This window comes from Neofelis nebulosa, chromosome 2 (assembly GCF_028018385.1).
Source record: "Neofelis nebulosa isolate mNeoNeb1 chromosome 2, mNeoNeb1.pri, whole genome shotgun sequence".
NCBI classification, from domain to species: Eukaryota; Metazoa; Chordata; class Mammalia; order Carnivora; family Felidae; genus Neofelis; species Neofelis nebulosa.
In genome coordinates, this window is record NC_080783.1 from 34,128,414 (window position 1) to 34,143,172 (window position 14,759).

The 14,759-nt window shown below is 35.4% G+C and overlaps 1 protein-coding gene across 8 annotated transcripts in view; it reads left to right on the forward strand.

Annotated features, from left to right (window-relative positions):
- Positions 1-14,759, forward strand: part of ALS2 (alsin Rho guanine nucleotide exchange factor ALS2) — a 72,436-nt gene that overhangs the window by 33,062 nt on the left and 24,615 nt on the right. For 3 of the 8 annotated variants that reach the window (XM_058709009.1, XM_058708999.1, XM_058709016.1), the window contains exons 10-16: positions 484-655; positions 2,835-3,015; positions 5,314-5,379; positions 9,041-9,145; positions 10,302-10,464; positions 13,778-13,909; positions 14,304-14,432. In XM_058709009.1, the coding sequence (XP_058564992.1) occupies positions 484-655; positions 2,835-3,015; positions 5,314-5,379; positions 9,041-9,145; positions 10,302-10,464; positions 13,778-13,909; positions 14,304-14,432 (948 nt within the window). Of the gene's footprint in view, positions 1-483; positions 656-2,834; positions 3,119-5,313; positions 5,380-9,040; positions 9,146-10,301; positions 10,465-13,777; positions 13,910-14,303; positions 14,433-14,759 lie in introns of those variants that run through there. The other 5 variants (XM_058709024.1, XM_058709029.1, XM_058709037.1 and 2 more) reach the window with 3 other exon arrangements.

Below are 14,759 nucleotides of genomic sequence, written 5' to 3' on the forward strand. Positions count from 1 at the left end.
AGACCCTTAATATTTTGGTATATAGCATAGAGATATTTTCTGCTTTCGTTTAACCTATTTCATAAAAAAAAAGAAGGTTCCTGAGACATGTATCTCTGACATTTGGATCTTTGTATATTTAGGGTGTCTGTGGTTCTAAACACGTGTAATGTGAAATAAAAGATATTGTGGCAATAAATAAAAGCATAGATATATATAGTTGTGTATAGGTCCAGATACACATATATAACAGTGTTGTACTGGTTAACCAGCTGTAAAACAAAACAAAACAAAAAAATTAGCCGTGATTTGTAGTGTTTGCCAATTTGTTTTTGGTAATTTTACTGTTGCTAATTTCAAGCTACTAGTAGTTTAATAACTAACTTGCAAAATTCCTGAATATTTCCCATTTGGCTCTTGCTAGCTGATATTAGCCAGTGTTAGCACCCAAATTGCTGCTAGTAAATTATATTTTACCTTTAATCTTTTTATTCTCTGTTTCAGCTCGGATATATAAGCAGAGTGACAGCAGGAAAAGATAGCTATCTAGCTTTGGTGGACAAAAATGTTATGGGATATATTGCCAGTCTCCATGAGTTGGCTACTACAGAAAGACGGTTCTATTCAAAACTAAGTGACATCAAATCTCACATCCTCAGGCCTCTTCTCAGTTTAGGTAAGTAGAATCTCCCTTGAACTCCTTCAGTTATCAGGACTCTTACCTGTTCTTCCTGTGTCAGAAGTAAAAAAACTTCTTGAGTCATGGTTTATTCCTTTCTTTCCATTCTCTTATTTTTTTTAAGTTTATTTATTTATTTTGAGAAAGAGAGAGAGAAAGAGAGAGAATCCCAAGCAGGCTCTGCGCTGTTAGTGCAGAACCTGACGTGGGACTTGTTCCCATGAACTGTGAGATCATGACCTGAGCCAAAACCAAGAGTTAGACACTCAACCAACTGAGCCACCCCAGGCGCCCTGTCCATTCTCTTATTTTTGTACACAGGCAGTCAACAACTTACAAACTGTTTGCACTTTGTTAGTAGCCCAGCTGCCCCTAAGTATTCTACCACTCCCACAGCTCTTTGTCCTTGTGGAAGTAAGATGTGGCACTTTCAGGATATTCATGGCAGAGAAGCAGAAACAGCTTTGGGAAAGTTGATCCTAGGAACTAGACTTCTAAACAACATTTCTAGCCCCACGAGTCCTAAGATAGCTTACATTATACTACCTGATTTTTTCTTTTTTTTTTTGTTCTAGTTCTTAGAATTATACCATGTAGAGATGCATTTAGATTTACAAGTAGTGTCTTAAAATGTGGATAAGAGTGTTCAGGGTCTTATCCCACATTACTATGAATTGGCTAAATCTGACTTCTTTTCTTAGTTGTTGTCAACAAGGAGGGATTGGAGATGAAGAGATAATACAGAGGAAATGGATTACAGTAGTTCTAGAGGGGGGGCTACTGTCCATGTACACTAGATCCCGGGAGTTTCTAGGAGGTTAGAGAGGAATACAAAATGGAGGTGGGGGGAGTGGCCATTGAAGATCAAATTTCATTAATTCAAAAATTTTTATAAGTTTGGCCCTGCACATAGAAAATAGAGAGGAACTTTTCTTTATCTTTCCTGCACTCCTTGACCCTCTCTGAGGATCTAGAATTCAGGTCAATACTGTGATACTTAAATTCTGCCTTATTAGCACATCAGATTTTCCACATTAGGTTGACATTGGTTTGTGTGGGTCAGCCCATTTTATAATGGGAAAACCACTATTTTTTCAAATAACCAATTTATGGTCTTTCAGAATGCCCCCTTTTGTAAGTTAGGGACTGTCTGCATTTGTTTTGTTTTATTTTGGTTTTGGTTTATTTTATTTTATTATTTTTTTGAGTTTATTAATTTTTTAGTAATCTCTATACCCAGTGTGGGGCTCAAACTCACGACTCAGATAGAGTCACATGCTCTTCCAACTGAGCCAGCCAGGTGCCCCAGTTTATTTTAGTTTTTGATATGTTTTGCCTTTTTAAGTGTTGTAGAGTGCTTGTTCTATAAATTCTTCTCCAGTGGGTGGGCCTAATATCCCAGGAGTTTGGCAGGGGAAAAGCAGCAATCTAAGCTGGAAGCTTCCTGAATTGCTCTAAAAGAAAAGTGAAATCGTCCTTGTCCTGATTCCTGATTTCTGTATTGTTTTTCCCTTGTCTGCTCATCAGCCTCAGTGCTTAGAGAGATGTCCTGGAAACAGAAACTTTGGACTGCGAAAAAGCAAATAATCTCCTGGTGCCCTGTATAAAGTTCAGAGCATTCTGGTCAGTCTGACTGGGGGATTGACCTCTCTGCACTGAAGTGTTGGGCTTGTCCAAGGAGCAATAGAGCAGAAGTCAGTACAAAAAGTTGAAAATATTAACCAAGATATAACTACAAAAGTGAGTTTGATTCCTAGCTGTTACTTTCCAGTTGTGTGAAATTGGATATTTCATTTCCCCTTTCTTGGCTTCAGATTACTTCTCTTAGAATTAGAGGAGAGTTGGATTTGCTCAGTGGTTCTCAAATTTGGCTGGTCTTCACAATACCCTGCACAGCTTTTCTTCTGAATATATCCATCCTGGGATCTTAACCTTGGCCTACTGAGTCAGAATCTATAGAATCCCTGTGAATATATTTTTAACAAGTTTCTCAAATGACTGGATTCTATGATCTCTGAAGTTGCTTTCTTTACCACTGATTATTTGAGTTCCACAGTTGAGAGTATGTCTCAACATATTAAGTATTTTTAGAAAAGGAGGATTCATAATCTTGATCATAAGAAAGTATTCAGGTAATGAGTCTTCAGGTTATGTCATCATCATCATATTGTTACAGACAATTTGGGCACTGCAAGTACAGTCCAGCTGTTGCAGGAGGTGGCGAGCCGGTTCAGCAAGCTGTGTTACCTAATTGGTCAGCATGGAGCCTCACTGAGCAGCTTCCTTCATGGGATAAAGGAAGCCAGGAGTTTGGTCATTCTGAAGCATGCAAGTCTCTTCTTGGATAGTTATACAGAGCAAGTATCCAGTCCCGTGTCATGTTCAATCTCTGCAGGGTTATTCTGCCAAGGAGAACAGCTCCTTAATCAGAAGAGACTAGATTAGGGACAGTGATATAAGGTAATAGAAATTGCAAAGCAGTATTTTAATCTTAAGCCAACTATAGTTCTGCATTGCTAAAATTTTAGTTTTCTTTAAGGGGAAAGAGTCTTAAAAATAATTATATTTCCTTCTATAGTTTAGCAAAATGATTGATAGTCTACTTAATTTACATAAAATATACTATAATAAATATGGTTCTTTAGAGAACAGTGTTGCTTACTTAAGTAAATTATGCTAAAATTAGAGGAAATAAGTAACTGAACAATTATTTTAAGACCAACTGCTAATGGTAAATATTGACTTGTTCCAATGTCTTTTTTATTGTTGTGTAAATGGAGGATTTAAAGACCATACTGTCTTCAAAATAAAGATATTTCCTTAATAAAATCTAGGATAGTTATCCAAAGTTCTTTTCATGTTTTTCAAGTAAAATATACCAAATGTATTTGAAAATTTAAATATTTCTCACTTTTTCTTAATTTGTATATTGACATTATGATGTGAGGCATAATTTGTTATTTTAATGTGTATTAAAATAACATTAATGCTTTGATCTGAAGTGCAAATTTTATTCTTTATTAATACCTCATCCATCTAGCAAATATCGACTGAGTACAAACTAAGTACCAGGCACTGTGTAGAGCTCTGAGATCATGCAGCCACAGTGCAGAGCCAGTGAAAAGGAGTTCATGTTCTATTGAAGTTATTTTTAATATAAGTAATGTTTGTTTATTATTGAAAACTGTATAAATAAAGATAGTCAAAAAGATATTTAAAGTTGCCCGTAATCTGATCACCAGAAATAGCCATTCTTAATATTCTTAGTATATTTCCTTTTGCATTTATGCATGTATATACAGATAGATTAGATGCATGTGATTTTAATTCTAAATGAAATTGAATGTATTTGAAGCTATTGTCTGAGAGGAAATACCCGAGTTGAAGCCTTTTAACTCATTGTCTATCAGACATGAAAAATACATAATTTGATACCAATTTACTTTTTTAAACAAGATTTTGTTTGTGTGAAGCTTTCAGCTTTTAGTAGTATAGTTCTTTTTTATCTTATTTATCTCATAATCTTTTTTACTTCTTTTGTTCTCTGATACTTCAGGACCTATAATTAGAAATGCTTTTTTTTTTTTTTTATACCTTGGACTATTTTTTTTTTTAACACAATTTATTCATATTGATGGGACAAGTAAAAAAATCCTGATTTGTTTATGAATTTTGAAAATAATTTTTAATTGTGGTAAAATACATGTAACATCAAATTTACCGTCAGGACCATTTTATTTATTTTTGTTTTATTTTTAATGTTTATTTTTGAGAGCAAGAGAGAGAGTGAGTGCGGGAAAGGGGCAGAGAGAGAGGGAGACAGAGGATCGGAAGCAGGCTCTGTGCTCAGAGCAGAGAGCCCGATGTGGAGTTTGAACTCACAAACCTTAGTTGAAGTAAGATGCTTAACCAGCTGAGCCACCCAGGTGCCCTAGTACTACCTTTTTAAGTGTATAGTACCATGGGCTTTTTTTTTTTTCCCCGTAGGCTCCATGCCCAATGTGGGACTTGAGCTCACAACCCTGAGATCAAGACCTGAGATCAAGGGTTGGATGCTCCACCAACTGAGCCACGCAGGCACCCACTTTGGGCTGTTTTAAATAGGAATTTACCCTCTTTCTGAAAGTCAATTGATTCCATTTTGCCATCCTGGGAGTATGGTAGAAGTATACACAACTCAAAACAGTATATCAGGACATTCTCTAGCAATTGATCAAAACTTCTAACCAACATTTTCTAAGTTTCACTTGAGCTCTTTGAACATATTTTTGTCTTCTCTATTATTTCTGAAGACTTAATTTTCACTAAAATCCAACAGTTTAAATCGTATTTTCTCAAGTTTGTTAAGTTACCAGAGTAAAATCTACCAAGCAAATTCTAGGATCTTCTGCATAATTTTAGGTGTATTTTAAATTTATAATTTATAGTAATATCTTTACTAAAATGGCTTTTCCCTCCTGCCTGAGTATTGTGATTATCACATAACCTGCCCTTCTTTTCAGTCCTTTACAGTTCATGAATGTTGACATCACAAAAGTACTGAAACTTATTGGTGAGATACCAAAAAGTATCTGCTCCAGTTGCTTGTTTGAAAATTCTGAAGAACAAATTTACATTTTAATGCTAACATATGTGTGTTTTCTCTTTTGCTCAAGGTATTGCACATCTATTACAAATTTCCTGGTTATGGGAGGATTCCAGCTTCTTGCTAAGCCTGCCATGTAAGCAAACACTTATCTTCCCATTATTATTCTAACAACCAAAGATCATATTTTATTGTGTTCTGTGTTTTTGAGTGCCTGGGAAAAGCTTTGACTTCGTCATTTTACCAAATGAATCAAAATGTAGACTTTCACTGACTCTTAAAAGGACTGGTATTATTAGCTCCTGATTATCATTGGAAGTAGTGTAGTACTGAAAAAACTACAAGGTCTGGGTCCTTCTTTAGTGCTACCACTTATTATCCCTGAGATGTTAGACAACTCTCTTCACCAAATTGAGCATAATTTTTTTCATCTGAAAGAAGGGAATGTTTTTGCCCTGGCAAGGAACAAATAACGTATGTGATGGTGTAGAGAAAAACGCAGTGTTGCACAGATAGAAAAATTCTGCATTTAGTTTCTGGATAATAAATATAAAAGCACCTTACATGAATCTAATCATTCTGAACTATGTAGATTCTCAACAAGTGTTGACCTACAGACAAAAGCAAGTTTAAAAAATTCAGATGTATTTTAATAATAAACACATCAAATATGTACTCACAACCCAGATTTCATAGACGTTAATGTTTTGCCATGTTTGCTTTTGATTTTATATCCTAATAGAGTAATAACATCCTAAGATCATTTCTGATCTTAAAGAGGATAGTTCTAGCATTTCTTCATTAAAGATGATTGCCTTAGGTTTTTTGGTAAATATCATTTATAGGGTTAAAAGATTCCCTTCTTTAAGAAAAAAAAAAAGTGGCTCCCTCTATTCCTGAAAGTTGAAGAGCAATTGATTTTTTTAACAGTAAATATCCTTGAGTTCTCAAGATAAATTCAGTGGCCTGTTTGTATTAGTTTTTCAGTACGTTACTGACATTTGCTAATATTTAAAATTTTTGCAACTATGTGAATGTGAGGTTTTTCTTCTCTTCTGAACTTGCTCGGTTTGGGTAAGAAGGTTGAACTAGCAATTACAAAATGAGTGTGGGAACTTTATTTTCTGGAATAGTTTGCATGAGATAGGGAATATCTGTACTTTGAGATTTTGTGGAATTCATCTATGAAAAGATAGGGCTTTCATGGGGGCATTTTTTTTTTTTTTGATGTTTATTTATTTTTGAGAGAGAGAAAGAGGGAGACATAGACTCCAAAGCAGGCTCCAGGCTCTGAGCTGTCAGCACAGAGCCTGATGTGGGGCTTGAACACACGAACCGTGAGATCATGACCAGAGCCGAAGTCGGATGCTTAACCAACTGAGCCACCCAGGCGCCCCTTTGGGGGCATTTCTGTAGGGGATTTTTAAACTACCAGTTTAATTTCTTTCATGATTAGATCTGTTCAGGTGTTTATTTCTTCTTGTGGCTTTAATTATTTGTACTTTTCTGGAAAATTGTTCACTGCATCCAAGTTTTCAAATTTATTGGCGTAATATTTCTTAAGATTATTTTCACCTCCGTAATAAATGTAGTTGTTTTTCATTCCTCTTATTTGAGCCTTTTATCTTTTTATCTTAGTTGATTTTGTCAATAGTTTACCTTTTTTAAATCTTCTTTCCAAAGATTAAGCTTTAGTTTTTCCATTCTTTTTCATCAATTTTTGCCTGTTATTTCCTTCTTCTTTCTTTGTGTTCTCCTGTTAATATCTCCCAACTTTGAGTTTAGCATTTAGTTCATTAATTTTCCAATCCTTTAATTTTTCTGATGTACTCATCCAAGGCCATAAATTTCCCTCCAAGTGTTGCTTTGGCTGTATCTTAAAGTTTTGTTTTTATAGTCATTCAATTATAAATGTATTTCTAATTTCTGTTGTGATTTTTTTCTTTGATTTGTGTCATGTGCTCATTGATTTCTTTGACTTATGTCATGTGCTCATTCATTTCCAAAATAAGGATTTGGCCTTCATTTTTTTAATGACAAGTTAGAGAGTGTTATATTTTAACCTTATGTAGTAACTTTTAAATCTGTGATCTTGCTATTTTGTTTTATATTAATATAATGACACCAATTTCTATTCTATTTTAACCTGCCTATATTGTATTGTAGTTTTTTTGTGTGTGTTTCTTATAAATAGTAAATTGATGGACTTACTGCTTTGTTGTTGTTTTTTTTTTTTAATCTGAGAGCTTCTGGCTTTTAACTGACAAGTTTACATTTGTTACAATTTCCAATTTTACATTTATAATCTGTACATTATAATGACTAAAAGCTTTTTTAACCTTTAGTGTTGGTGAAATGGTGAATCTTGGCCAAAAAAGTAGGGGAAAATAACTGCAGTCAAACCAATAATTAAATGAAGAAAAAAAAAAAGGAATGGTTATTTTTGCAAATAGTAATGCTTGAGGAAAAGCGATTTTAGTTAATGCAAAAATAGGTGACTTGTGGTGGTTTAAAAATGGGGTTTTCTTGCCTACTTGAGGGACTCTGGTAGTTGCTGACCCTGGTGCCTTATTTTGCCTTATTTTATTTTTTATTAACCTTCCTCTACTATTTCAGAATTGAGTTCACAGTACTCAGGAGTTGACCTGACTCATTGTCAGAGCAGCTAAAGCAGATGATGTAAATGAAAGCCTCTTGCCAGAGCCTAGACAGGTGGAAAGCAATTGATGAACAATGGGTGACTTTAAGCTGTGGAAGCAAATATGAAGTCTGAATTTGGGCAGCATTTCCCAAAGTGTGGTTCATGAACCCCAGGGTTTTACATATTTAAAGGCAATAATAACATCTTTTTACAACTTCTACTTACAAAGTCAGTATTTTAAATTATTTTAAAGTATTTCTTTAAAAAAAGAACTTCTAGAGCATAGCTGGTGAGCCTACATGGCAGTTAGTGGGTCTTGGATATTGATACTCAGACTCCCATCATTAAGCTGGTTTATCATCTAGCTACTTAATTCATGCTAGTCTGATGGTTTGATCATCATGTAGGTTTAAAAAAAATTATTTTAAACATTCCTAAGTGTATAGTTCTGTGGCACCAAGAACATTCCTGTTGTATAAACAATTACCACACTATACACAAAACTTTTTAAAACCACCCCAGCAAAAACACTGTCTGTATCCATTAAGCAACAACTTCTCCCCTGCCCCCCAGCTCCTGGTAACCTCTATTTTACTTCTTGTCTTTATGAGTTTGCCTATCCTAGGTAGGATGTCCTAGGTAGGATACTCATGTAAGTGAAATCATGTAGTATTTGTCTTCCTGTGTCTGGTTTATTTCCTTAAGCATAATGTTTTCAAGGTCTATGTTGTAGCATATACCAAAATTCATTACATTGCATGGCTGAATGATATTCCATTATATACATATACCACATTTTGTTTATCCATTCATCTGTTGATGGACACTTGGATTGTTTCTGCCTTTAGTGTATTTATTTTTTGAGTAACAGTTACAAACCTAGCCTTGTAAAGGAAAAGCAGTATTGCCATTATTAGATTAAAACTCCCAAGAGAGGATAAGCTAAACAGTCTCTGGTTTCCTGAGAGCATACCTAGGTTCTTTTGGGGAAGGTCTATAGGCAGGTGCATGAGTGAGTGATGAAGAGTACATGAGTGAGTGCTGACAAGTAATAGGACTTAAAAGAGTTGGAACATCTCTGGTCTAGTACTGTGCATCCAGAAGAAATGTGGTCATAGTGAGTATGTGTTCAACATGTACTGCTTCCATCTCTCAGGAGCACGTTAAAGCAGAACACTTCTGTGGGGTTAAATGAGTGTCCTCAGCTGATCTCAGCAGCAGAACATGGAGGAGGAAGTAGGAACATCCACACAAGCCAAATGTAAATAAAAATCTGGGTCATGTTCCCCAGGGCACTCTCTGTCAGATCTCTTAACTGCACTATAAAACGATCCAATTTGTGCTATTGAACTTTTGAGTACCTGGAAATTATTGCATATTTTCCCTTCAGAGATAATATTTCATAATTTCTGAGTTAAACATTTCTTTTTTCTATAGTTCTCTAAGGGATTATAAAATGTTTCATTTTTGCCTCATAGTCTTTTGTGGCGTTGTCTTGTTTGAAGCCTTATAGGTAAGAATTTTGTAGTATAATGCTTGTAAAGCACTCAAGGGTAGTACCTGGCACATAATTATTGCTTACTAAGGGGCAGATAATAATTATTATTCTGTTCCACCAACTCTTACTTCTTTCACATCTTTTTTTCTTCTTTCACATCTTTTTAAGTATTTTGGTCTGATGAACATAGTCTCAGTGGGTTACTGATCACCATTAAAATTTGCAATAAAATTTTACTAATGAACTTATGTAAAACAATGTAAAAACAAAATAAATGTTGGCTTCAGTTTGAAATCCTTTTGAAGATCTCAGCATTGAAATCTTCACACAGAATATGCTTTACTACTTCCTGTTAATTGTAGTACTGGTACTTATAGCTTTTTATTACTCTTTTGTAATAAACTCTTATTAGGTGAAGGAAAAGAAAAGAAGAAATTAGAAGTATTTTAATATTATATGCCAGCTGTGTTGGAGCGAAGAGCTTTATTTTTCCTCCAGATTTCTGTTTAATACAACTGATTAGAGCAGTTAGTATTGCCATTTATTGCTGTGACTTTTGGCTTGGAAATTAACAGGTAATGAATGGTGTCAGCTGGTCTCCAATTATTCCCCGAAGCGGTGGGATGCATGATTCATTTCCTAGAACTTAGTCACAGTTTGGGATTAAGCATCTCTATTATAGAGTTACTATTGCTACCATATGCTACTTTTTATATGCAAAAATCCTCTATTTTATAGGCAGGAAAATTCTTTTAATTATATCTGTCTTATTTCATTGTATTTATATTCTGCTTTCATAGCACCTAAAAATGTGCATTCTGAAAAAAGTAGTCATCTAGTGAAAAATGTCTATTCAATATCATGCATTTGTCAAACCAAAAGATTAATTAAATCTCTTTTTTTTTTTCTCTACCTCCAGTGATTTCCTAAATAAAAACCAGGAGCTGTTACAAGATTTATCAGAAGTTAATGATGAAAACACCCAATTGATGGAAATACTGAATACTCTGTTTTTCCTGCCAATCAGACGACTTCATAATTATGCAAAAGTTTTGCTAAAGCTTGCTACTTGTTTTGAAGTGGTAAGATCCCATAAATATCCCATTTGAATACTTGGGGAGGCAAGGATCATAGTTGCTTGTTTGGTTTATGCTACCCTAGCATCTCCAACTCCACTAACTTAATATTTATATGTGTCTAATTAAATTTATTTTTCTTTAAGAAAATGAAAGAAGAAAGTTAGACTACAGGTAAATCTAGTTCTCTTTGCTGGGGATTTAGTTTCTTCTCAGGACCTTATCAAGATTAATTGTATTCATTTTGTGAAACTGTGTCTAAAGTTGAGACCCAATTATGCTACTCACCCAATAGTTGTCAGAGTGCATACTAAGTATGAGTTACACAGAGCTCTTTAAAAGGCCTTCTGTATAATGACATACCTGTAAGGCAGCCGAGTTACCACCTGGCCAGGACTCAAGATAGTTCCATGCCAGGTATTCGAGTTACCTAAGCATATGCTATGAGAAATCACAGTGTTATAGGATTTTCTCAAATGGTCTACTTTCTGTATAAAATTAGTTGAGTGGAGTTCTAGGAAATTAGTACCACTGTAGGTTATGGATGTATGTTAAAGCTGGTCCTGAGACATTCACCTTTGAAATTGTACTAAAATGTGTAATTTCATTTTGTTCCCTCTCTGAAGGACTCCAAGAAGCCATAATGATTCTAGGATCTCTTCTACTTTAGAATCTTTTATTTGTTTTTAAGTTTATTTATTTTGAGAGAGAGAGAGAGGGAGAGGGAGAGGGAACGCAAACAGGGTATGGGCAGAGAGAGAGGGAGAGAGAATCCCAAGCAGGCTCTGTGCTGTTAGCTGATGCTGGGCTTGATGTCACAAACCATGTAATTATGACCTGAGCCAAAATCAAGAGTCTGAGACTTAACCAACTGAGCCATCCAGGTGCCCCTACTTTAGAATCTTTTAAATCATGGGAACTGTCTCCTTATTTGGACAGATTTCAGTCTTTAGAGTGACCCAGGAACTAATGTGGGCTTTCAAAATTTGAAAGCAAACCAGACTCTACAGTTTGGCATTTAAGGCCCTTAACAATCTGATATCCTCTTTTGTTTCTAGCCTTATCTACTACCCCTGTGTCCTACATGTTAGTTCAGCTCCATGGACATACATGTTTCTTATTTCCTTCCTGAGACACACTACCACCATTCTCATTACAGGAAATTTTCAAGGCCTGGGTCCAAAGTCATTTTATCATGAAAATGAAGCCCTCTCAGACTATACCACATTCCCTTCTCTTCCCATCTTTTAAGAATTAGTTAATCCCAGGGCGCCTGGGTGGCTCAGTTGGTTGGGCATATGACTTCAGCTCAGGTCATGATCTCACAGTTCGTGAGTTCGAGCCTCACATCAGGCTCTGTGCTGACAGTTCAGAGTCTGGAGCCTGTTTCAGATTCTGTGTCTCCCTCTCTCTCTGCCCTTCCCCTGCTCATGCTCTGTCTCTGTCTCTCTCTCAAAAAAATAAACATTAAAAAAAAAAAAAAAAAAAGATTTAGTTAATCCCTCCTCTGTGCTTTGCTAATACTGGTGCTATCTTTCTCCATTATCCTCTTATCGTGTTATATCAGTGATCCTTAACCAGGACTGGGAATCAAAATCATCTGTGGAAATTTTTTCAAAACACATGGCCACGTTTGAACACTGCAAATTGTTATTTAGTAAGTCTCAGGTACACCTTAGACATCGTATATACATGTACGCTTTTCTAGATAAAAATAATAATACCTAATGTTTATTAAATGCATTCCATGTGCCAGGTACTAAGCATGTTACATGTATTCATTTTATCCCCATATCAACCCTGTGAAATAGATATCATTATCCCCTTTTTACAGATGAGAGAATTGAGGCATAGCTGGGACTTGGTCAAGCTAGATATAACTGACATACATTGTGTTATGTTCAGGTGTCCAACATAATGATTGGATAGATGTACATACTGTGAAATGATCACCCACAATAAGTCTAATTAACATCATTGCCACATGTAGAAGTATATATCTTTTTAATATTCTGTATGATGAGATGGAAGTACATGAAGCGGCTCTTCTGGGTACTGAAATTTGGAGGTTTTCCAGAAAAAACACAAGATTACTATTGTTTGAGTTGAGAGCTGCCTTTTTTTTTAAACTTGAAAAGACAATTGATGGATAACTGTGTTAATTCAGATCTGGGTATTCAGTAGATATTTTCTCAAAAATGAGTAAATGAACCTGTTCCTTCAAGGAGAACAATAGACAGTATTCGTTGCCAGTGATAAAATCTGAACTGTGAAGCAAAAAGTACAATGTGGGAAACATGTATGGGTCACTGAGTTTGGCAGTTTCCCAGTACTTAAAGACTTTTTCTGATGAGATTGGTGATAATATTAACATGGAACTTTTGATGTTGTATAATAAAACGTATCAACATTGGGAAGGTCTGCATAACTCAGTGAAACACTATTTTCCAGAAGTCTAATCCACATGTTAAAACACCATGCATAGGTTAAAGGTCTATTCAAAGTGTAACACAGATCAGTGGATTTAATAGAGTAGAGGAAGTTTGATCATGTAGAGAATAGAGTACAGAAAGTTTGATTAATGTAGTTTCAGGTTCCACATTGCAGCTACTCTTTAAGAACCACTTAAGTTAACAAATTTTGGTTTAGTTTCAAAGGAGAATATCCACTATTAATTGAAATGGCTATTAAAATAATCCTCCCTTTCCAGTTACATATCCTTATAAAGGAAGATTTTCTTCATATATTTCAGCCAACAGATTAAATTTAGTAGTAGAAATGAAAATCCAGCTCTCTTTTAAGCCAGGTAATAAAGAGATTCGGAAAAATGTAAAACAATTGCTACTTTTCTCACGAAGCATTTTGTTCTTGTTTTGGAAAATATAGTTCTTTTTCACTTAAACTGTTACTGTATTTGAAGTGAGTTAATAAAGGTTATTTTTGTTTCTCGACTTTATTTTCTAATAATGGTAAATATCAATAGATAAACCCACATAAGCAAAATAGAGAGATCCTGAGGCGAAAACATTTGAGAATTCCTGCCCTATCATGAGTACTCTGCTGCTCTCCTCACTGATAATTGCCAGTGTTTGTTTCTTTCCCCTTGAGTTATTCCACTGTTTCATATGTATCTGTGTGTAGTAGAATTTTCTGGAACCAATTTTCTTTCTGCTCAGTTCCCTTTAGTATACCATTTCTGTTCTTGATTTGGATTTCCGCCATAAATTTAATATTACATGTCTAAAACCACACCAAGGCTACAGACTGTGGACATTTGTTTTATATATTTTTTTCCCTTCCCTTAATTATTGGCTTTCAGACATCTCCAGAATACCAGAAACTGCAGGATTCCAGTTCTTGTTATGAGTCTCTTGCTCTCCATCTCGGCAGGAAAAGGAAGGAAGCTGAATACACACTGGGCTTCTGGAAGACCTTTCCTGGAAAAATGACGGTAAACCATGCCAATTGGCATTACCCCAGCAAACAGCAGGCATATCCATAACAACTGTCATAATTTTCTCCATTCCTCATTTGTTTGTTTATGGTAATAATGCTTTAATGAACCTTTTTCTAAGGGTGGTCTAAGGGCCACAGCAATAGTTGCTGTAAACATCTACCCTCATTTCTAAGAATCCTCTCTGAACACTCACTTTTTGTTTGTTCCTGTTTTTTTCTTAATCTTCTTTGAGCGCTTTTATTAAGTGTTCAGATCCTAACTTCAGGTCCAACACCAACCTGAGCTATGAGCAACAAATTCTCCTAAATGTGATTAGTGTCTTTTTCATTTTTTCCTTGCATTTTAAAATAATTCTGAAGATCGTTTATATATTTGTCTTCAATTCCAGGATTCCTTGAGGAAGCCAGAGCGTCGACTGCTGTGTGAGAGCAGTAACCGAGCCCTATCTCTGCAGCATGCTGGGAGGTTTTCTGTGAATTGGTTCATTCTCTTTAATGATGCCCTAGTCCATGCTCAGGTATGCTGGGTTCCTAACTGTTACATTAATTAATTATACCATCAGTTTCTGTTAAAAGTACTGTGATTTTGCTGAAATTATTGAATAAAAGAGAATGTTTAGCTTGCATTTGTGGTATGGACCAAATTTCAGAGAGCTCTTTTAGTTTTCCAGCTTGAAAATGAGTATCAACCAAGTGGAGTCCTGTGGCAGAGATGGCAGGACCCACTGGCATTAGCTATGTTATGGGGATCATGTGGCTGAGATGGTGCACCCATGTGGACTTAACCATTTGAAAAGGGTTATGTAGCAGAGACACCTACCACCCCCACCCCCCACCCCCCCCCC